The sequence below is a fragment of the Patella vulgata genome, chromosome 4, assembly GCF_932274485.2.
Source record: "Patella vulgata chromosome 4, xgPatVulg1.2, whole genome shotgun sequence".
Lineage (NCBI taxonomy): Eukaryota > Metazoa > Mollusca > Gastropoda > Patellidae > Patella > Patella vulgata.
In genome coordinates, this window is record NC_065882.2 from 56,763,075 (window position 1) to 56,789,087 (window position 26,013).

A 26,013-nucleotide genomic window follows, 5' to 3' on the forward strand; every position below is an offset into this window, starting at 1 on the left:
AATTGCCTATCACATAGGTCAAAAGTACTTGTTTAATTAGCAATATTTGCCTAATGAAGCTAGTTTTAAATTCCAAATTCCATAGCTACAACATGAGGATGGGGGGTTGGGTGGCCCAACGGTTAACCCGTGTGCGTTGCATCATAAGGTCTGTCATTGAGTCAAGTGGCGTGGTTTCGATTCCCAGTTTGTAGATGACAAGGGGTGGGGTCACCTGTCTAACCCCAAGGGTTTTCTCCGGGACCTCTGGTTTCCCCCCACTGCTGAAGACCACTCCGCACAATCGAATTATTGGAATAAAATTGAACCATATGTTAGTCCTGAAATGACTTAGTTTGTGTCGAGTTTTGTTTACACTGTGAACAAAGACAGCATTATATCATAAAAATTTAGCAGAAACATGCACCTGACGGGACCATTCCCTGTTTTGGTTTTAAAGCATCTGAGTGGGGAACAGTTTGTCCAAAGAGGTTCAAATTCCATTATGTCTATATCACCAATATTTTTGTGTACTATGGGGTTTTTAAGTTCAAGTTGGATTAGCCTACACAGTAAGTGTATATCAATACAGTGGTGGGGATATAATACTTGTGGAATCAGCATGACTGTCTAGGAAAATATTTTTATCCGATGGAACAGAATAGAAACCGTTTTCTCAGACAGATATACAGAAAATTTGCTTTGTTGTTGGAAAAATTGGAAAAGGGGGAAGCGAATTCCCTTATACAGCTAAGCATATTTGGTGTTTCCGAACCTTGTCGGCAAACCAAGATTTTAGGACAGCCCTATTGACTATGGGATTGTGGGTACAGTGCAGTGTTGGGATAAAGCTGTTACAAACATTTGGGGAATGTCGGGGTTCTGTTGAACATCATGTCGAAAATATGTTTGTCTTGATAAGCTCAGCACATCATTACCGTTACACCATTACCGTTATAAAATTAAACAATAACTTCAAAACATAAGAATATACATATATTTGCGTAGTTTATACAGCATAATAATTACTTTATATCGATTAACTTGGTACACAAAGGGTCCAAGTTATAACTGATTCGATATACAATTAGTGCTCTATCTGATGGAATGTCGTGCTATTAAAGGATGTAGAAAATGTCATTTAAAATGAAAAGCCCTTTATTATACATCTATGAATAATTTGAAAATAATTGAAATTATGGTTTTCTCTGAGGTCTACGCAATCTAAACTACTTTAATTAAAATCTGTAAAACGTTTTAAGAACGTTTAGATTGTTCACATCCCAGTCCGAAATAGTCGCTACCCCACTATGTCATTATGTTCTGTTACAGTTATTATGAAAAGATTTAGAAAGGTTACTATTTTGGGCCTAATATGGTGATCATGGGCTTTGTTATCACCTAAAGCTATGTGAATGCCGAAAGGAAATAAAAACATCTATGACTTTCAATACAATGAATCAAACGTATACATTTATCAATAAACTACTTTATTATAACCCCACTATTTACATCAACGCCGTCGCCATAATAGTCAAAATGGAGGTTTATGAATATATACACTGTATTTATGTGTTGATTTATCTATTACAAACCACAAATCCTGTTTTAGGTGAGTTACACATATTATTTTCACTCGCTGGCACAAGATTATTGGCAAAAACAAGATGGAAAAGGGTACAGTTTAGGCTACAAAAAGAGAGAAATGTATTTGAAGTATTAATTTCCATAATTCTGAACTGAAAGTCATTGTGGTGTAAAAAATGCGCAGCCATTTGCATATGCATATATCAATATCAGAACAGATCAACAACAATAGCCTATTAAAGTTTCATCGTATTTTTAAATCCCCTAATTAAAACAAGCAGGGGTAAAAGGAGTGGGAAAAAGGTAAATTCTGGAAATAAATCTTTTGGGATATCAAGTCTTCGGAGAGAGGAAGAGAGAGAAATGGGGTTTAACGTCCACTCGAGACGAACTAGGTCATTTCGGGGCTAACATATGGTTCAATTTTATTTCAATAATTCGCTTGCGCGTAGGGGTCTTTAGCAGTGGGAGGAAACCGGAGAAAACCCACGAGATTGGACAGGCGACCCTACTCATTGTTACGTACAACCGGGGAATCAATGACTCATTGACAGACCTTATGCTACAGCGCGCACGTGCTAACCATTCGGCCATCCACTCCCCTATCAAGTCCCCAAAAAACTATCTTAATACGTGTCTCTTAAATAACAGATTATGGGTGATAAATGTGAACTTTTAGTTGAATAGGACATAATGCAGTCTACCACATGATAATGAATCCTTGTTTGCTAAACCTGCGTCAATCCAATATCATAAATATATGTCTGTCAATAACTCAATTTTCACTGAAGAATTCTATCCTTTTGAACATCTGAGCTAGTTGATCTTTGTGATAAAGAGAACACACTCCTTTGGTCGTTCATAAAACAAATACAAATCCCCCCAAAAACTTGTTTCAACGATAAAATAAGACGAAAGGCGGAAAGGAGATTGAGGTCGACACAACTTAGGGGCCTATAGTTCACAAAGACCGGTACAAAACGGAAATTAAGAATATTGCGTCTTTAATTCAGCCCACTAAAGCAGAATATTACAATAAAAAAACAGTCAGATTGCGGTTCAGATCCGAAACAAATCTTCAATGTAATAAATGATATTCTAAATCGAGAAAGATACAATAATATCCCACCTGATCACATCTCTACCACAGAATTAGCTGATATATTTGCCAATTACTTTAATGATTAAATCCTAAAGATCAGAAATAACATTACCCCCAAATTTGTCCGACAAAATTTCATCCTACAGAGATACATCAGATTCTACACTTTCGGATGACCAAAACTCAAAAATACTACCCTTTCTATGAAACCTAAATCATGTGAACTAGATCCTCTAACATCTTGTATCCCGAAAAACCTTGGCAAAGCAGTCATCAGACCCCTTTTGAAAAAGTGATCTTTAAATCCGGATACCATAAAACAAACTACAAACCCGTAAGCAATTCAAATTGTATCTTCAAAATCATTGAAAAATTTGTCTTAACTCAACTTAACCAACAAATGAGAAGTAACAACCTCCAAGCCAGATGATATTTATCGAGCTTTAGACAGCCAACAGAGAAACACGGATTATCCATACAATTGTTTGCCGGTGACACACGTATGCTTTGATACCATTCTAGTAAACAGACAGTTAAAGATTCAGAGATCTGTCTTGCTGAAATACATGACAGGATGACTAGACACTTTCTAAAATTGAATCCTGATAAAACTGGTACAAGACAACAACTATCCAAATTCGCTGAAATAAACATTTATTTTCAAGAAGAAACAGTTGCCCCAGTTCAAACGCCAGTTGAAAACACACCTATTTAACAATTAGTTCTTTCGTAGTGTTAGTTAATTGGAAGCCCGTTAGAAATAATTAGTGTAATCTTGCGCTATAACATTCGGGATATTATTATTAATGTTATGTTGGGATGATGGCGCATACACACTAATTACGAGTTTTCGTCCTAAAACTAGCCCTTAAATGGCGTAATAAGTGGTATTTAACACAGTGTGTCAGAATACCTTTTGAGTTTGAGTTGAGTAGCAGATCGGACTTGTAAAATGATTCAAGCACTTTTTGCAAGATAAATTCTCGCTTTTAACAAATATAGTATATATGGTTAGAATCGGTCTTGTTGTTGCCATCTTTTCTTTGGGGGATGGGGGGGGGGGGGGGGGCTAGTCTGGGGTGACTTTCGAATTGAACTATTTTTTTTTCAAAATAGAAATATAAGAACAATGTATTCTTTCAGGGAAGGAGTGTTATAATTTTGATTGTTATTATACATCCAACTGTAAAGGTGATCATGATAATAAAACTGGTATATGTACCGGAACATGTTCTGAAGGATGGTATGGTCCTACTTGTCAAATGGGTAAGTAAAGTTAATACAATAGTTATGTCATTACAACGCAGCTGTAGTAACAAATTGATTTTGACTAGCAAAGCTTTCAAGGCTATAATATAGTTTTGTTGATGGGTCGGCATTCATTTGAATAAATTAATGTAGCAGGACAAACATCTTTTGTAATGGTTTGCTTGATTCCATTTCAAGCCATCAGTATTTCCTCTAATAAATCTTTTGACATCTTCAAGAATGGAGTCTTCAAAAAGGATCCAGACCTGAAAGCCATAAAGAATTACTCAAAGTTTTAAGTTATATTAAATATACTTTCCGTGCATTTTTGAACTTGATTGAACCCCCACCCCTATTCTATAAAATGTATAATAATATTGTCCATATAGAATTGCTAATTTTGCGATCTGTGAAAGCACTACATTAAACAAAATGCATGGCCCTGTGACCAGCTTCTCTCAAACGGAAAGTACACGCGTTATAATTTCAGAAAATGTAGCATTAGGTAAAAGCGTAGAACAGAATATACCACGTACTGGTGAATGGAAGACCGGTTATGTAGTGGATGGTAATATCAGTACTAGTGTATGTGTAGCAGAAGGAGGACTAGATCCACTACAGGTTGATGTTGATCTGAATCAAGTATACTTAGTAAAAAATGTAACCATATATTACAGTCCAAATGGTAAATATTACTAACTTAAACATACATTATGCAAGAGCTAATCTGTCTATGGCAAGTCTTTCTTTAGGCCTGAAATGTTATCTAAATTATTAATTAGACATTAATTAACCTATCCAGACCATAATCAACTCTAGGTGGCATCGCTAGCTTGCGATCTGTAGTGGATTATGGGCCGATTTACTGCATAACTTTAACAATTAAATGGATAATCGAAACTATGTTGTTTATCGTACTGACTTTAGTAATGATGATCAAGGCTAGCCGGAAATTTCAACCGCTTAGTTCTCGGTTCATAGTGGATCAATTTGAATGAAATTTTCAGCAAAGTCCCTTTACATTATCTAGCTTTTAACTATTATAGTGAAAACTGCCAACTCGTTATCGAATCTCCCAAAATGTATCTTTAACTGTTTATGTAAGTACCCGGTACATTCTACACAGCCGTTTTGCACTTTTGCCTTCTAAAATACCCCTTAACATCTTTCCGATCTTCCTTATCTTTCGATACTGTAGTTATTGGTGACACGTGTTATGCCCTTTTCGTAACTACAGAATGCAGATAGATTTTGTAAATGCACTCAATTCTTAAAGACAAAAAATAAACGCTTATTTTTTTCTTCTATCTATTGGTGTTGACTAGTGAAATTATTAGCGAATTTGTTTGTGAGTCACTAGCTATTGTCGCCAGTTTTAACAATTTACTCTATTTCAGATAAAAATACAATATATGGGTTTTCTGTTTATACTGCATTTACACACGACCGAGAGGAAGGGAATAGTACGTTATGTTATCAACATGGATCCGGTGAAGACGTACCAGATATAATTAACATTGAATGTTCTTCATCTGGTAGCTTTGTGATAATCATGAACAGTCGTTTAAACCCACCCTACCCCGAGAGCTATAGTAAAGAACCGGGGCTAGAACTTTGTGAAGTGCAAGTTTTTGGTAAATATAATAAATGTTGTTCCATTTTGCAGTTTGAACTAATACTCAGGTATTTCATTTCGCGATTGACAATATGTCTGATAGAAGTATCTCATTCTCAAAAATAAAATAAAAAGTGCTGTGCGATCATTGTATAAAGATTTAAGACATGTGCTTCTGTGCGAAATAGTAGCAAAAGGGTTATTATTATAGCTCTTGAGGGGCCGTAATTATCATTTTAACATTTGGACATAAAAAACTATGATTTTGATAGAGGCAGAATGTTCAGATTGGTGAAGCTGTTGTCCGTCTGTCCGCCACACCTTATGAAAAATGTTCAATCTTTTTGTAAATGTTATTTATGTGAATGTCTTGACTGAGATAAGCAATTTGATTGGTCTTGACTTTGGGGTTTAACGTCCACACGACACAAACTATGTCATTTCGGGAGTAATTAAGGTTCAATTTTATTTCAAGAATTCGCTTGCGAGTAGGGGTCTTTAGCAATGGGGGGGGGGGGGGGGGGCGGAGGACCCTTTAGAACACGATACGTCTGCTTTTCGTTCAAGCCAGCCCATTCTTACTGGAGGTGTTTTTATATTCAAATTTTCTTAATTACACAATAATAATAATCTTTACATTAAAATCTTACATACTTGGATGGCTTTTTTAACAGAGAGCTTAAAACAAGGTGGGGATGTTCATTGAGGTTTACCAAAATTAGTTTATTCACGGGATAACCTATCCTTGTGAACACTCGGTAGTGCATGGTTTCTACTAGATACATGTCGAACATGAAGAGATTTCGCTTTTAGAATAAACTCTGACTTTTATATATAGCTATATTTATCTTTATTACAGTATGTTCTAATGGCACTTTCGGTGTTCAGTGTGAATACACATGTCATTGTAATGGTGGTAAAAGGTGTGATGATCGAACGGGAGTATGTCCACCAAATGTCGAAAGAAAGTGTGATTTTGGTTGGATAGGTGATAAGTGTGATCGAAGTAAGTATTAAAAGGGACGTCTCATATATATTTTGGATAAAACTCGATTATTCAGTGAGAATTGTTTCTTAAATACATGTATCCTAATCCTGTGCTACGAAAAAAAAATATAGCGACGTGGGTTTTTTCAGATTGTTTGTATGATAATACATATGGTAATAACTGTGACAAGGCATGTTCGGATCGACATTGTTTAAACCAGTCTCCCTGTAACCCTAGTAACGGATCATGTGACGATGGTTGTGAAGATGGATATATTGGAATTGATTGCATTTTAATGCAGCCGAAAGGTTAATCTCCATGTTTGTTTTAAAATCAGCTCGGACTCTCGAGTTCAGTTCTTTTCTGCCTAACTTTCGAATTATGCGGGTAAAATGGAAGAGCATAAATAGTTTCGATTAATTAGACAAAAGGTGTGTCTGTGAAATCTAATAGTAGAAACTCTACGTTTAATCCTAACCCGAAAAGGCCAGGAAAAAACATTTACTACCAAGCCAATCAGGTATCGGGGCAATAATACGTCACAGATTTCTTTTGTGACCATAACTTGTTTGCGGACTTACACAGTGATGATTTAGATAACAGAGACAAATATATGATTATGATTATAAAATTGAAAACCGCATTGAAACCACATGATTTTTGCCATTTGCGAGGGGCACAAAGACTCAAAACCATGACCCAAAGCGTGACATTTCGTCCCTCTCACTTAGCCCCTGACACCTTTAATTTATGGAGTTATTTATGGTTATGTCTTTGATTGTTATCAAAAGTTAACAAAAAAGTCTTACATTTCAGTTGAAGTCCAAAATTGCGTTTCTGGTACGTATGGTACTAAATGTGACTTGTTATGTTCTGGGCGACATTGTTTACATCAGTCTTCCTGTAACCCTAGTAACGGATCATGTGACGATGGTTGTGAAGATGGATATACTGGAATCGACTGTACTTATACGCAGCCACAAGGTTATATGTTGTTAATGTTTAAAACAGATCCTAATTAGAACATATGGTTAAACAAAGAAACATTACACAAAAGGGTTGTTAATCAAATCATTTATCCTTCGTGCTAAGAAATATACGCTACATGTGTTAAACCGTTTAATTAAAATCGATGGTCAAATCCGAAATCCAGTGCCATTATCCACAAACATACCTAGAACTAGTGAATGATTTTTCTGGCTGTTTATCTATTCGTTTTGCAATTTAAAATGAGAAATAATTGATGTCTTTTTTGGTAACTTTAATTTAAAGAAGAATTATCATTCTTGCCATAATATCTTGTATAATATCATATTTAAAGAAACCTTATATATCCACCTAATTTAAAAAGACCAAACCATTGATCTTTCAAGTCTTTGAAAGGTTAAAAGGGTAAACCTTTATCTCAGTCAAACCAGTTAATAGAGACGTTTTGGTAACCGGAATTTTTCCCATCCGTATCACATATAAGATACGGATACGTGATACGTTGCGTCAATGTAGTTTTACAGTTTTTGGCAGATTTTCGAGCCGCGCACGTAGGAGTAGCTGAGTTGAGCTTAGTTCTATTACAACCTAATGGCAGTTATCTACCAAATGCCTAACCTACAAATTCCTGAAGGGAGTAAAGTCGCTCGACTGTCGCTGAGCTATTAAAAACAATTAATGTCGAGTCTTATTTAGAATCTTCGACCTCGACTCGACAGCAGTTTTTGGTTTCACTAATGTATCATTTTAGAGAGTTTTTACCCATTTACCTCCCTAAATTTAGCACGTAGATCAACCAGAATGTAGGCAGATAGATAGGAAAAATAGGAAAATTCCGAGAAAAAATCCATGAATAAACTCCAGTCTTTATCATGTCACATCAATTAATATACACCTTTGTGTTCTATGATACACATAGATTCATAAAAACTCTATGGTAAAATATTTCTGCGTCTAAAAGTAGCAAAAAAGATTGTAAACAGACAACGATGTTATACGGACCTCTTCCGTATGAAAGGTGTTCGGTACGTGCTGCCGTATCCGTGTGCCGTATCACGTATGTGAAATACACACATTGATGACGTCACACGCAAAATAGATACTGATTTGCGACACGGACCAGGAATGTCCAATGTCGCCGTATTGTCAAATCACCGCAATAGAAAAACTAATGTTTTACAAAGCAGCGAATATAGACAAAACGCAAATTTTTCTTTATGGGTTCGATGAGGAAATTCATGTTTTGTGTTTTTATGAGTTATGTAGAATATTTTATAGACCTAATATACCAGTGTTTACGGATAAGCAAATATTTTTTCTGAGTTCCCAGCTGAAAGACCTATGATGCCACTATCCTGCCATTGCTTTTATCTGCTGTATTCTTTTTGCAGCTGGTAAACAGTTACAAGTAGATGATACTGGTTTAACCCATCTACATGTTGGTATAATTGGTTTTGTTTGTGGTTTAGTTGTCTGCATTCTGTGTGTCGGGATCATATACGCTTGCTGTCGGAGCAGGTAAGTTTTCAGTATCTCTTACATTTTTATTAATTGGCATTAATTGGCACCAATTAGATATAATCGTTAATTGTTGTCGTGAGAATAGTACGTACAGAAAATGTCATTTACTGATAATGGTAGATAGCACGTGGATACGGGAAACATCTGGGTTAAACTTTAATGTGGGAATGCGATAGATCGGATAGGGTGTATGTATGTTGGTATTGTAATATTGATATTATGGTGTAATACAAACTTTTGTCTTTTGATTGATAGACAGTTAAATGTACATTTCGGTGGAAAGGGCTTGTTATCGGGTTACATTAGCGTTGCCTCAATCGCTGAGATGTAAATAAGGTTAGGGCACGTGATTGTTGGCCATATTGTAGGTTAGGGTTAGGTTAAGCATTGGGGCTAGGTCCAAGGTTAAGGTTAGGGTTGGAATTACCGCTAGCCATGTTTACATCTCGTGATCTTTGATCAAACTTGAAGTTGGCCTTATTAAATAGATCTAAACGGGAGTCACCCGAGAGGCGTTTGATCCTATGACGTCAGACACTTGATTAACCAATCAGCGTTGATGTTTCTAATGGGCTATCCATGGTTCCGTGCACTGCTCGCCAAGACTCGTCACATCAGACCGTTTCATTGGCCAATCCCTCACATCAACCAGAACGCGGATTATATAACAATTCTTCCACATCCTAGTGTAGCAAAGACAAGTAATACGAAATTTTTAACTATAAAAACCGAAACGAAATAAATTGGCGTTGCCTTTTTTAAACATATAACGGTAATGTACCGTTGCTCTCTGGTAGATTAAACGTTGATTTGGGATTAAACTATGGTAGACTTTGGGTAACATTAACTTCACATTTTGGCAAATGAAACGTTGATATACTGGGTTACTTTTAGAAAAAAAAAGTATTTGGTCGGATAGACTAGTGATCAGGCGACAGACTGCATCTGATAAGCTCTATTTATCTCTAATCGGTGCCTGAATACTGTCAGACAACATTTCCGACAGTCTATTTTTCAAAATTTTCTTGGGGAGGTCCTCAATGTTCCCCACAAGGACTCGCTACTTCGCAGAGTTTCGTAAGTCCGTTTGTTTGACATTTTATTCTTTGGTCGGATAAACCAGTGATCAGGCGATGGACGGTATCTGGTCATATCTATTTATCTCGACGATCGCTGCCTGACTGAATACTGTCAGACATTATTTCTGGCAGTTTATTTTCCAAAATTTTCTGGGGGAGATCCCCCATACCCTCCGTAAGGACTCCCTACTTTGGCGCTCGTGAGTGGGCTACGTCGAGGTTCGGAAGTCCGTTCGTTTGACACTTTACCTCAACGATCAGTGCCTGAAATACTAGTGATCAGGCGACAGACTGCATCTGATAAGCTCTATTTATCTCTAATCGGTGCCTGAATATTGTCAGACAACATTTCCGACAGTCTATTTTTCAAAATTTTCTTGGGGAGGTCCCCAATGCCCCCCACAAGGACTCGCTACTTCGCAGAGTTTCGTAAGTCCGTTTGTTTGACATTTTATTCTTTGGTCGGATAAACCAGTGATCAGGCGATGGACGGTATCTGGTCATATCTATTTATCTCGACGATCGCTGCCTGACTGAATACTGTCAGACATTATTTCTGGCAGTTTATTTTCCAAAATTTTCTGGGGGAGATCCCCCATACCCTCCGTAAGGACTCCCTACTTTGGCGCTCGTGAGTGGGCTACGTCGAGGTTCGGAAGTCCGTTCGTTTGACACTTTACCTCAACGATCAGTGCCTGAAATACTGCCAGGCTGCATTTCTGGCAGCCTGATTTTCAAAATCTTCTGGCGGAGCCCACCTACCCCTAGTTGAAGCTCATGCCTTTGCCCCCTTAACCTTGGACTTTGCCCCAGCTTTGCCCCTCCAACCACCGACAACTGGCGCCGCCACTGGTTACTCTATGTTGCCCTTCGTAACATTACGTTGTCGTCGATATACTCATATTTGTATGGCTTTACATTTAATTAAATTACTATGCGACGTTACTTTATCTTAAACCATGATGTCCAGTTTAAATGTATTATGACGAATTATGTTGTATTTACAGGAGTAAGGAGAGACCCCTGGTCGTAGATTATAAAAGAAAACAAAGTGGGCCCATTTATGACGATATTAACGGCGACTTTCGTCATCCACAAATAGCAGCCATTTCCAATATAGGCTATGATGATGTTATTGATGGAAATCAAACTACGACATTGCCACGAATCCATACTGCAAACAGGCCATTGCCAGAAATCGTTATTGACGATACAAAAGGCTTCGATACATGTTCCAGTAATGGCAGCGACTGTAGTCAATGTAGAGGCGATCGTGGTCGACATAAAGCACACAAAAGACCGGCTATAAACCTCAGTAAATCGCAAAATGAGAATCATTACATGGACATCCCTGCGTCTTCTCCCACGGACAAATACTCTAAAGGTAGTCTATACGATACTATTGCGGAGCTGAGGGAAGGCCGGAATGGATCCTACGAATTAGACAACTCTGTACCTGATAATACTAATCAGTCTGGAAAAAATAATCATTATATTCGAATGGATTCATCTTCTATGGAAGGGTCTTCAGAAAAACGTACCAAAGCTGTCCCGTATAACAATCTTATAGAAGACCGATATGGACTTCAAGAACCAGACAATATGGTTCCTGTAAATACTCATCCGTCCGAGGAAGACAACAAGTACACACGAATGGATTCAACTTCGCCTGGAACATCCACAGAAAGGAGTGTCAAAGGTGCCATGTATAATAATATTAAAACTGTTGAGATAAATCCAGAAGACCGATATGGACTTCGAGAACCAGAGAACACCGTGCCTGTAAATACTCACCTTTCCGAGAAAGACAACCAGTATATTCGGATGGATTCAACTTCTCCTCGAGCATCCACAAAAATGAGTGCCAGAGGTGCCCAATATAACAATATTGATACAGTTGGGATAAATCTAGAAGATCGATATGGACTTCAAGAACCAGATAGTCCTGTTCATGCAGATGCTCATCAACTCGGGAAAGAAGTACCTTATATTCGTATGGATTCGCCATCTCGGGAAACATCTCCTGCAAAGGGTGCCCAAGGTGGCCCATATCATAACATTACAGGGGCCGTTCCGATAAATGGAGCCGACCGATATGGACTTCAAATACCGGGCAGCGCTATTCCAGCAGATACTCATCAGAATGTCAATGATAATCATTATACTCCCATGGATTCGACTGATAAAAAGTCCCCTGAAAAGAGTGCCATAAATGGCCCATATAACAATATTACAGATCAAGTTCGGATAAATCCAGAAGACCGATATGGACTTCAAGAACCCGACAACCTTGTTCATGTAGAAATTCACCAACCTGCAGATACTCACCAGCGTGGAGACACTTCGAACCCCTTGTCGCTGGATACGAAACACCATTCCACAGATAACAACAGTACGAAAATAGCTGGAATTGATTTAAATGACAATATTGCCAGACGCGATGACTTTGTTGATCATGGTTATTTAACGTCACAGATACTTATTCCACCGGACTCTGATGAAAGCAAATCTTAAAAACTATTTATTGTTATTTTATTTATTTATTGCTGGGATTAGGTTGTGTTTTAATGGTCAGGAAAGGAATCCACGAGGATTATAGTTTTATGTAACACCCGGGTCATAATATATTGAACGAGTATGGCCAACAATTAACTAAATTATGAGTGGGTAACAGAATGGCCTTTTTTACCTATTCTTAATGATATGCAATTATAGATTCTTACTTAATTCCCACCTCTGACCTACTAGATCGTATGCCGAATTATTATTTCGATCGTATAGACAGACACTGATTGTTTTATATTTGTTCTAATGTTGATCTTTTAAACATACAGATTAGGTAACAATATGGCGACTATGTCTGGTTGACCATATTATATATATGGCCCAGGTAACACCCAGTAAACAAATCAAGAAACTATCAGTTAAAAAAATACAGTTCCAATGCTTTAAAGACATAAAATTGAAAGCATTTAATGAAATATACATGTAATTGATAGCTGTCCTAACCGCAAGGGAGTTTAGGTGTTAAACGATGGATGATATGTGGGTCTGCTGATCAAGTTTATACTAAACAACTACCTACCGAATTTGATTAGTTACCGATATCCTTATATGTAACAGTTACAATTACTTCATTGTCTTATTTTGTCATGTCCGTAAGTTTGCTTGTGTAGTACATGTACTATTAACCTTGTGATAATCTGTTTTAGCAGACATGTGGAAAGGCCTGCACCCCTAATGCCCCGCGTCAAACCGGTGTGGCATCCTTCCTTCGCTGCAGCGACTGTACGACAACCAGAAAATGCACAAGATCGCCGGCAAACTTGAACACAACTCGAGAATATGTCTAAAAAAATTACAAACTTGAAAAAAAGCCGCGTTCTCACAGCTTTTCAGGTCAGATCGCAGAACCTTCGCGTTTGTTTTGAACATGCTCAAAACAAACGCCGTGACTCGGCGATCATTGGCGACCATGGAGACCACAGCACGAAATTTGGCGTTTCCACCACGTTTTTACCACGCTTATGGCGATCTTGATGCGCTCTGAGACCATTTTCCGTCACCCAGGTCTGACGGGGTATTATTATGCAGTATCTTTACGACCTTCGCGGATAAGGTACCCCCTTATTTATCACTAACCAAAATCAAATTAAGTTTGATCTTTCATGTGTGTGAAATAATACTGTCTAAGGTCTGCCCAGTACTGTTGTGTTAGTCACAATATCTGGGTTTCGTGGGATGCGACGATTACACACAGATGCCCCTTAATAAATGTGGTCAGACTGTGAATAACCCAGTAATTTTATTAACTACGAATTTATGATAAATCCATGATGTTTCGAAGTATAAAAATGTGATAATTTAACAGTTCAAAGATTTATTAAATTAACAGATCAGCAGTTAAAAACAATACATATACATTGAAATCATTACACAAATATACATGATAAATATGCTTCCTAATCATTGATTATATTTTTACTAATAATTAATGCAAATTAAATTTACGTACAATCAAATTTCCATGTACTTTAGATATACAATATATTTTTTTTTCCATCTAGTGATATCAAAAACTTTGAAATTAATAAAGTATAAAATGCATCAAAACTACACTCTCCTTTAATTTATTTAATAGTAATTAGTCCACACGCCATTTTTGTGTTAACTTTACTCTTTGCGCTAGAATTGGACCCCACACGGTATTCATCTTGCTGTTCTTGTTTTTCTCTTTGTTCTTAGGGGGGGATGACTGAATGGTTAGCGTGCGCGCGCTGTATCATAAAGTCTGTCATTGAGTCGACTGGCGTGGTTTCGAATCCCCAGTTGTACGTGACAAGGAGTAGGGTCGCCTGTCCAACCTCGTGGGTTTTCTCCGGGACCTCCGGTTTCCTCCCACTGCTAAAGACCCCTACGCGCAAGCGAATTATTGAAATAAAATTAAACCATATTTTAGTCCCGAAATGACCTAGTTTGTGTCGAGTGGACGTTAAGCCGCATTTCTCGCTCTCTCTTTTGTTCTTAGGGGTAGGGTTGACGCTCTTCGAACTCCGACAATTCCTGTACGATCGACATGAAACCTGGCATGCTTGTTCCTTGGGCAATTACACATCGATGGATGGACTTCGATTTTTCAAAAGACGATGCTGTTCCATATAGTACTATCTTAATTGAAACGTTAACATTAGTATGTTAAACTATCACAAAGGTGGCATATTAGTCTAGGTTTAAGTTAAAACTGTTTGCGCTAAAGAAAAGAAATTCTATTTTGTCACATCCTAAAATGAGATTACAAAGCTGCATAGCACATCTTGAAACTTCCAATAAGTAACAAATATTTTCGAAATTTATGATTACATAAACTTAGGTTCTATGTTGTTAAATACCATCCAAATTGGTTTTCAGCACATATATCGTCGGTTTTAACACGTCGAAAAGCGACGCGAACTGAGGTTCATTTTGGTGATGCCAACATGTTTTAAGGGACTAGGAGCGTAACTACCAAGTGGTTCATCTAAGAACTTGGATAAAGATTGAAAGTCTTCCATATTGAAGGTAGCGCCATCTAGCATATCTTCATGCTCTTCACAACTTTTCTGTAATTTAAGTTGATTTAATTCTTTCCTTATTCCCAGAAACTGACTGGCTAATGATTGATCCACTTTTCGCATCTCAGTCTGGAAGAAAAAATGTTTTATTGTTAAATTCGAGAAGAAACAACGAGTTTTTGACGGTAACTCGATAACAAACCAAACCTCTAATCTGATTTCTTACAAGATGTACTGTAAACTTCACTAGTTTTGATTTAGCCAAGGAAAAGGCAATAAATCTATATCTAACCTCGGAACTGTGGATGTGGATGAAAACATTGAAACAAGTCAACCATGTGCTCTCTAACACATTTTTAAAGTTTTCCGGAAAAGGACAATGACTCTGTAGCCTGACAACCATTTCTCTATTAAAGGATCAACAAGACAATAATCCAATAAACACAAAAACGTAATATGGAACAAAATTACTCTTTTAATTAAAGCGACGTTTGGTTGAGGGTTCTCTCGACGTTTTCAAGCATAGTTGTGTTCCTTATTATGTTTTTGTGTTTATTACGTGTGTCAATTGCTAAATGCCGCTCAAAGAAGGAAGACAATACCTTATTCAGAATTGTTGTGTGACGATATTGGATTTATAAATATCGAATACAACTATAAACTATGCATTTCTCTATAATTTAAAAATGATAACGGGCAACTAGACATATCTATAGTGCCACTACATCACAGTGTATGTCTATAAAACGGGTGTACTTTGCTATGGCCTTTTATACGCATTACTAAAATAATTGTACTGTGTCTGTTGCCTCCAATTGACTACACAATTGTCCCTGAGTAACCTTAAATCCAATGGTGCAAGCCAACGACCGCAAAACTTCGATATGGAGGGTTACATTTGGGTGCAATTCAATCTTGCATAAAGATTGTGGATTGTGATATTTAAGTCTATCTTACCAACTGACTCCGAATCCATTTCAAAGAATCGTTTATTCTGTCGTATCTGGCACTACTGAATTTATCAACTTCGGGGGTCTTCGTACTCTTCTGCGTTGTGTCGTTAACTATTCTTGGGGTGTCAACATACTTTGCTTTCCAAGCTAACACACTTGGTCGCCTTGTATTCAGATTTAGCTTATTGGCAGTGTGTTTAAGCAATGTTAGATCTGCCTCGGTAGGACCGAGTGTTGCAATTTTACGTGTTCGGATTTTCTTGGAAATGTCTCTATTTTCTATATTGATGGAATCATCACTGTGTAAGTCATTATCTGTTACTAATGTGTCTTCGTTTATTACAGAAAGAACTCGCGATTCTTTTCGTCGCACAGGCGTTATTTCATCTTTGGCGCCCATTTCTCGTATTTTAGTCAGTCAAATAACCTGAAAACAAACAAACAAACAAATTTAGTAAGTGAAATAATATACTAAATTCGCATTTAACCACAACCGAGTAGGGTAATTGCTTTGGAAATCTTGAGATGGAACATTTAACGAGCACTAAATTGAAATCCTTGGGGATAAGGAGAATGTTAATCCTAAGCAATGAAGATTATTCCCAAGATGGTATTAATAAATTTTTTTATTGTTTTTGTACACAGTTAAACAAGGTGTAGCATCGTCAGGCAACGAATATGCGCTCGCTGTCAGCTTTGTGTTGCAGACAAAAGGGATCCTAGTATGATGCGATGTAAAATAAGCTAAACCAAGATAAAGGCTTGTAGGGCGTTTACAAGTTTCTGTGACTTGCAATAATTCTACGTAAAATGAACGCACGGGTCGGAATTTCAAGAGGGTTCCTGCTTAAGAAATGCTAAGTAATCTCAGCAAACAAATCAAAACCTCGGATCTCTATAAATTATTTACAAGGCTTGCGTGACTGGAATAATAACTCCACAAAACACTGAAAAACAAGAGGGTTTCCTCGTCATGAATTGCCAAACAATTTCAATGTGTTTGAGAAAAAAAAACTAGTATGACTGAGGTTGCAATCCGTTATGTCAAATCGTACACTTACCAGCACTGGTTTACTTTGGATACGAGTTTATAAATGAATTTATTGGTATATCTGTTTGCTATAATTCGAGAGCATGGACAGTATATTAGAATATAGCACTCAAGGTCTTATATTCAGTATTACACAGCTGAAATATTAATCCAGGTTATATCGAAAGACTTACACAAAAGTATTATTGTAATTAAGAGGGAATAAAAGGGGATTATCCGCGAGATTAGAACGATTAAAGACTCAACGTGCCAAGAGATCCACAAATACAGGAATCAAATATCTCTTTTTATTGTAACATGTAATTAAGAAAACCCTGAAGCAAACAAAACTCCACATAAAATGATATGGGAGTATATGTTTTTGTTTTTTATAAATCAGAAATTAAAGAAGGGTGTGGCGAAATAAATGAAGGTACAATGTAGACACTTGTGTAAGATGTTAAGTTAGAGTTAGGTTAGAGTGGATAGATTTGAATAAAGAGTTTGGAATCGTATTCTTGCATGCTGTGCCTTTAATGTTATTTAGTACATAACTCCCATTACCCCTTAAGATAAAGCGTACTTTACGATTATGTGTTCCGCAAACAGGAAAACCACAAGATTTGTAATGTAGGTATTTCGATTCTAGAACGGGTTGTCAAAATAAAATATTGAAATCAACACCATGTTGACCATTTTATCTATATTTTTTATACGTAGTAAGTTAAAATAAGTATAATATTTCTCTCGGCTAAAATGTCACAATAATACCGTAATGGGGCAACTCATAATTGTTGACTTACCTCTTATAATAAAAGCATTGATTACTTATTTTATAATAATATTGTATACTTGTAAAGTTGGTTATTATGAAATGGCAATAACCTACATCTTGTTGTTGTCTGGTTTTCAGGATGCATTATGTAAGAGCGAAATCTGCCTATTGCAGGTCTTTTTTGGGCTCCAAATGTAAAATAAAATATTATTTGGACAATCAACTCTATAGTCATCGGATGACCGAGATTTAATTGGTTTTGAAATTTTAAATATATTTATTTTTCATTATCTATTCTTAACTATACTCTTCAAAAAAGGTAGGGAATATTCAGAAACAATAAAAAACTGCGGAAATGCAGTATATGTTAATAACAGGGCAATTGCCTACACATGAACATAAACAGTTCATATGGGCGGTGTATCTGACGGTCCTATTTCAGTCGCAAAGAGATACACCGTCAAAAGTAAAAATGGACGTTTTGGATTTTTGTCTTAATAATAAGTAATTACTCCACCAGTTCTCAGAAATTCAGCAATTCGTTGTGGCATGCTCCTGATCAACCGTCCAATCACGATTTAGGGCAATCTGACCCACTCCTCTTGCAGTGCCACGGCCAATTCTTGCAGTGTTGTCGGTTGAAGTTGATGTCGACGAACAAGTCTCCCGATCAAATTAAACGTAACACACTAAAGCAAAGATACGCTAAACAGTAAATCTTATGCAAGAACCGATAGGAAAGTAAACATGGATAGATAATCCAGCACGCGGCAGTTTTCATCAACCCTTCGTTGAAGTGTCAAATTTGACAATGAACCCCTCCCACGTGTATGGCGCTATTGCGTGTCGCATGTGCAGCTCAGTGGTTCTGTTGGGGCGATAAGTTCTTCGTCTGTGAACATACTCTCAAAGCATGTCGAATGTCCATGACTATTTATCATATCGCAACCTGCATAGGTATTTGCATTTCAATATCCCCTCTTTTTTGAAGAGTATATTATAGCAAGAACGGCCTTTTTTTTTTATCTCAATCCTACATTTCCTTGTAACCCATTATATTAACGATAATATCCTCGTCCCCGGTGTTTATATCAGAACATTTTGTAATAATTCAGGATGAAAACATTACTCTAGGATGGTGATTAATACAAATAGTCGACAACATCCCGTCTGTACATATCATTACAAGTATTTCCTGTTATCATCCTAATTTATGGTGGCTTGTATATTTCATACCTTATCTCTCCATGCTGGACAACATAATTATAATGTCAATAAATCGATATGCATATAGAACAATATATTGTCAAATTGAAACATAAAATTACCATCTAAGTACGATATTATCATCCATATAAGTCACTTTGGTCACTTCCTTTTTTTTTATTATATGTACGAATCTAAAATAAACTTTATGATACATTTATACACACGTGCTCAATTCGAAATATAACACATCTTGATACGCGTCGTTTCATAAACATTTATATAATTGCCTTCCAGTTACGTATAAATGATACATTATGTTTTCTGTTGCAGTTCACTACTCTAGAAATGTATTATATTTCTGCAAAATATTTATTTGAAACGAAATCCAAGCTGATTAAAAACATTATCAAGACCTATTATAGTTTCCTTGTTGTATTTCAAATAGCCTAAAGGACCATATTGCTGAACTGTTACACGTGTTTCAATTTTCCAAATGATTTGTCCTTTAACTGAATCATGTAAGAAATTAATTCGGTGATTTCGACCTGTTCAGTGCTAGTGGTAGTAGAATTTACCCTCACTTATATTTAAATATATTTCATTTACCGTGGATATTTAATGGTAGTGGTAAATACAACCCTGATATTTACGGTTCCGATTGTCCATTCCGGAAAGTTTATACCACTTAGACGTAATTAATTAAAGGCGCTAAACCACTTGGATTTAGGGATAAAATACATGCCATTTACCTACCATTAATTTATGTGTCGAAATATTAAACGGAAGTGAGACGGCCGTGGGTTTAGTTCATTTTCTTAAGCTGTCGGCTGTTGAACTTAAAATCAATTAATGCATAGGCTCTAACTCTGGACCTAAGATATTAAATGTAAACAGATCACACAACAAATCAGCCATCAAATTGAATAAGATCACTTGTTATTTTACAGTGATTTTTATAAAATAGTGATATTTCCAATATTTTCGCATTGTCAAACCAGTATAAATACCAATGTGGACTTGATTAGTCCTATGTTAATTGGTGTCATTTAGATAGGATTCAACAGATGGAGATTTATATAGCAAAGCTAAATTCTGCATAACTCTGAATTTAATATACGAATATAAACGCACGTAAACAAAGACAACCTTGAAAACTGACAGCTATATGTCCCTTTAATATCATGTAAATATCTTATTTTATATATCTCACTTTACATAATGATGGCGCCCAGGTAAATAATAAAGAAAACCAACTATTACTTTAAATAAGTTAGTAGTTAATCTTCCATAACAACATTAATGTCAGTGTAACTAGATTCATAGATAACAAATTAACACAAGAAAATATATGAAATTTAGAAATCTGGTGACTCATTGCCATGAAATACAAAGTACGAAATAATTCTTAGCTGCTTAAAAGTCTGAAATTAAACGATATGTTGGTCCCGAAATGACCTAGTTTTTGTCAAGTAGACGTTAAAACCCATCTCGTTTTAATAGTTCTTGGACTCAAAATAGAACAGTGATGCAGTAACCCCTTAATTCGAGCTTTTAGAACTATAATCCGCTGGTTGTACTTTACAAATGATGCATTCTTTGCAAAACATCGAGCTATGTTAACCGCCAACACAGTGAATATCAATTTTATAAATCTGTGTTTATTCACTCCGTAAAAAAAAAATTGTTTAAGGAAAGTGGCAAGTTAAGCAGTCGGCTTTCTTTGTTCAGTGATATATGATATTCTTAATACTAAGTGATATTCAACATTAATAATCTTTATTTTATATAAGTGCGTTCGATCTCTTAAATAAAATTTTCAACTTTCTAATCCTGATTTGAATTTCAATATTTATTTTAGATATTATCACACTATAGTCTTGAGATTATAAATAATATTTACATTTACCGATAAAACCTTCAGAAGTTAATAATATAATACAGTGGAGAACTGTCCATATTTAATATGCTGATGTTTTGTGTGTCAGTTTAATGTATTAACAGTACAGGAATGCGTTGAATTTGGGTGAAAGTGTATATTTCTCTATTTTATATGATCTGATTTCGAAACAGGTCGTTTCCTTCCATCAATCAGTTCATCTTAGACAGTTTCATCTGAGTTTATATGTAATCTGTACAGTGGCTGCTGGATTGGGGTTTTTTTCGTGGTAATTTAGTCTGTACAAGTAGTTCAAAATAACCTGATGATCAAAATCTGATAAATTACAAATACCACCAATGAAATATATTTTTATTATTGATTATCTAGAAAATGGAAACATTATCTACCAAAACAAATAGGAAAGTAATCAAGAAAATAGTAGTCGTATAGCACAAGTTATCTGAATATGGGGTGAAACTGTATGGGATGAACTGGTTGGTGAGAGGAAACGGGATGACCATTCAATAAAAGTTACTGATTTTAAATATGGCTTTTATAATGGCCATACATAGTAATAACAGCCTACTATTTTGTTTAATAATAATGGTATAAAAAGGGAATTGAACTATCGAGACTGGTGTGCGTTTCGGGTGGAGAGTGGTCGAATTGGATTCTTTTAATTTTGTTTTCGGTGTGGTAACTTTCTATATTCATTTAGAAATTTACGTTGGTAAACTGTCTATAGTTTAAAGTAGCTAAGTCTCTAACTCAATATCATCAAAAATCTTCGACATTGAAAACACGAATTATTTGTCAATTCAAATCAACATTGGTCTTGTGATCTTACCGGGAAAAGATGGGCTTCTGATATCCAATATTCAAGACAAAATAAACATTTTACCATTGGTACACGAATCGTGTATCATAATGCGTTTCAGTGACATTCGGAACAAGGGGCCCAAAGAATTTGGCTAGACATATTCCAAAAGTCATATCAAAAATGGTGACGTAATATTCTTATCTGGAGAGCATGCACAATAAATACCATCGGTGTAGACTGGAATAACCAGACGCTTAAGATTGTCATTCAATTGAGACTTCTGGTGTATTTCGCCGAACATAACTGATTAGAAATTACAGTAAAAACAGAAACGAATGAATTTAAATCAGTTTATATACATTCATATTACATTATTATATGCGTTGCGACCCATTTGTGTCAATTTCTAGGTCCCAGATATTAGCGATTTAGCTCCTTTAACACAAAAACGAAATAAAACTATACTTACTCATTCGAAGTAAACAATTTAATCGTGCGGAGCTTACCTAAACCAGTCCATTTCAGCACTTAATTTTAACTAGTTAAAACTAGTCTTGCTTCGTTAGTGAATACAGTCATAGTTTATACTTGATATGATTATTATGTAGACGATGTGCCATGTTAAATTTTGCGGACAAGTTAGCCACACCACTAATAACTCGTTAATAAAGATGCTAATTAATAATAAATATAAACCGCGGTGTTAATTACTCACAAGTATTAAGAATATATAAATAATTTGTTTGGCGTGTTGTCAATCTATAATCAATATACAGGTCAACAACACAAAATGAGTTATAATTTATTGGCACCTACAATGACACGTTTTCTTTCCATATAGGCATTTCTGGTATGCTTTTTAATGACCCTGCCGAATTAATGACAATAAATAGTATTTTACATTACTGTCAGTAATATCATTTATCTAGTGAGATATAGTTTTTTTTAAAAATATAGCAATCTTTAACTTACCTGATTTAAGCAATAATTTCCTGGTAAATATGACAAGTCATTAGAAAACACACATAAAACATATACTATTATACCAGAACACTGAGTAACGCCATACCATGTAACGTCTTATAACTCGATAAAGCAAGTGAGCTATGCATACATAAATAATAAGCCACCGTATGTCACACTGTATTTGAAGCCCTGTTCACATCCAATGGTATTAGAGACAAAACACAATTTTTTTTTCAGATTTATCGCTAAGATCAAAGTTTGTGTTTATTTTACAGTTACGTGAGATTGCACGCCATTTAACAGTTGATTACTGATTTTATCTTGAGGCGTGAAAGATTAGGGATCTGTTCTCTCGAACAACCAGGGCTTTTGTAATACCTAATCCGTCGCGGAATACAGGTGTGATATATGGTACAGCGGTTGTTGGCTTCTGTACTTTAAAATGAAATGAAATGGGGTTTATAAAACTGCTTAATTTTGTGTAAAAATCCCTTAAAATCCTCCACCTTAGGGCCGAGCAACTTAAACGCGTCAGTCTTCACCTGGAAATGGAGACCTGAGTCCCATGCTGTATTATACGGTGTTCGGATAAAACCAGATTTGTATTTCATAAAAATGACGTGTAGGCGAACCCTCACATTTTATAATCCTCTGTTATCAATATGTAAAATTTGTATGTTTCAATTATTTTCTACAATTTATTTAGCTAATCACAGTATTTTATGTCTATGTAACCCAATTACAATATCTTACCGTTCATATTTATAATTATAAAAGGTTTCATCATAGGGCATTCGGCTTAGTTTATCATTATTTATTTATATTTTACTCAACACTTTGATATATATTTACCTTGTAAATACATATATGCAACTTATTACTTAACTATAAAACACAACCATAAAATTCTATATTTCTTAACTGTTATAATCAATGTAAAGATTATGGTTTCGATATAATTCTATAAACCCTCAGTTTGATCTTCTTGAATGTTTATTTAGTCAATCTTAGTATATACTGGTTTCAGTTATGGTACAATGTGTATGGTTTCAATATTTCTTAATCTCGGTTAATCCCCTGTTTCATCTTTTAATTGTACAATAAGCCAATTCTAATATATATGATTATGCACCTTTGTTACATCAATAGCTTGTTATAGCTAATCATGCTCACTCAGCTTGCATTCCATTGGATAGTTCGCACTGATGTTTGTATATATATATTCATATCTTTCTCATTTTTTATCTATTTGTGTATATGCTTGATAACGACTTGTGAAACCTTGTTGAAACGTCGCAGTGAAATAAACCATAGTAATTGTTATCCATAAAAGTGTGTTTTTGATTTTGACGTGTAGGCGAAGTTTACCTTTCGTTATCAAGTACAGCACGTGGACCATGTACTGTATATACCTCTAAAGCAACGGAAATAGATTATCGGGTCACCCAACCTAAAAATTGACCCGAAACCTTAAAAGGGTTACGTTCCGGGTAAGCGGTTTTGACTATCACGTCCAAACGACTTAAAATATTTTAAGATGAAATTTTGAGGCAATGTAAATACATCATTCCTCTATTTATAAGTACACGGACTTTTATTTCTGAGACTGTTAAAATCGGGATGGTCCCTTTAAAAAGACCTCAACACTAGTTTCTTTGAATCACATCATACTTAAAAATCTTTGGAAATACAAGCGCTCACGAAATGAATCCATTCGCAACAACTTAAAATCTCCGCAAACAATTGGCTCTCTTTTCTACAAAATAGCACAATTGGTTGCAAAGATAGATTTGTGCATCCCCTACACTGGTCTAGATTGAGTTTTATGATATAAACCAGAAACAATCCCAAGGAGGTAAATATAACAGTACACTTTTGGCAGGTCTGATAATCCGTACTGCTGAATTTAACTCGACTTTCACAAATTAAAAGTTTTAATAAATTATAGTAAATTATTTCGTTGTCTGGAAAAACAAGACTACCCAAGATAAGCGATAGACCAACTAATTAAGTGTTATTATTATTGTTGGTGGTTGTAAACACTCGGTTTTACAAACGTTTTCATTGTATTTAAACAATTAATTATCATGCCTCATTAAGTCTGGCCCCTAAACCACAAACATATAACGTTTAGGCAATAAATATTAAACTTTGTCCTCTGGTACTGTCACCACATGATACCTGTAAATTACATGACGACCATTTTCAATTGACTGTATCGACGGGTTCCCAGTATTTATCGTCAAGCCCCTGGGGTTAATGGAGTCCCGGACAACCGTTTATTGTTAACATGTAGATACTTTACACAACTTTAAAGACATTTTACATAATCCAAAAAGCTAGTTTTTAACATTTAGATTCACTCCCGCGTGGAGAGGGCAGACTGGAAAAGCATAACCTGTGTACATACGTGATCCGAGACGTTTGCTCGCTAACCTGGAGATCCTTTGTTAAGCCCGGTGTTGGCTGAGAAAGTTCATCGGAAATTTTAGGTGTGGTCCCCCCTTCATAGAAAGGGACAGCGTATAGTCGCTCAGATGGGGCGAAAACCGTGGTTCCGTGTACTCATTGGCGTGCACGAAAAAGACCCTTGGTTGTTGGGATTCGATATAAGAGTAGGCCGTATCGCCGTTGTCCGGGCAAAATTTCCCCTCATATCACACTGTATAGCGTATGTCCGTCTTCATTAGAACAGTATGACGTTAAACCCCATTTCATTTCATTCGTTTTACATATACATGTATGTGATTCGACATGTTTATCGGACTACCCTGTAGATAACGCCATAAAGAGAAATCGAGCAAGCAAACGAAGAGAAAAATCGCGCGATTACTGTGTCTGTAGTGAAATCACGTACGTGGTATGGCGAATCCATTGAGTTATGTTTCTATACAATATAACTGTATAGGTTATTCCGAGGCCTCAATAAATAAAATAGATTGAAAGTAATCTATTTTTAGTGATTGGGTTATTTTTTGATATTTACACACATTTCTTTGCACAAACGAAAGGGGGTTTATCTCCTCTAAATTATGTAATCATGAATGTGCCAGGACATGAGTAATACTCGTATATTCAAAGAGCGATAGAAAAATACTTTCCGGTGATGCATTCATTACACGATAACTGGAATTTCGTATTAAGACCCGTATTTTGACTTTTAAATACGCTCCCCTCTCCTCACTAAATAGAGTTCAGTTTATATGTTTTAACAAGGTACGTAA

At 35.9% G+C, this 26,013-nt stretch overlaps 1 protein-coding gene across 1 annotated transcript; it reads left to right on the plus strand.

Annotated features, from left to right (window-relative positions):
* The first annotated feature begins 1,508 nt into the window (after positions 1-1,508).
* On the plus strand, positions 1,509-14,167 carry LOC126818260 (uncharacterized). Its single transcript, XM_050545569.2, has 9 exons — positions 1,509-1,591; positions 3,812-3,934; positions 4,407-4,601; positions 5,314-5,550; positions 6,391-6,537; positions 6,669-6,827; positions 7,336-7,503; positions 8,898-9,024; positions 11,114-14,167. Exons 1-9 carry the CDS (start codon positions 1,519-1,521, stop codon positions 12,618-12,620), a joined length of 2,736 nt encoding a protein of 911 aa, XP_050401526.2. The 5' UTR covers positions 1,509-1,518; the 3' UTR covers positions 12,621-14,167.
* Positions 14,168-26,013: the final 11,846 nt, after the last annotated feature.

Excerpts from the sequence above, each read along its gene's own strand:
- LOC126818260 (XM_050545569.2), top strand. The coding sequence starts at position 1,519 with ATGGAGGTTTATGAATATATACACTGTATTTATGTGTTGATTTATCTA. Across the intron at positions 6,828-7,335 it reads CATTTTAATGCAGCCGAAAG|TTGAAGTCCAAAATTGCGTT; the intron begins GTTAATCTCCAT and ends CTTACATTTCAG. Across the intron at positions 9,025-11,113 it reads TACGCTTGCTGTCGGAGCAG|GAGTAAGGAGAGACCCCTGG; the intron begins GTAAGTTTTCAG and ends TTGTATTTACAG.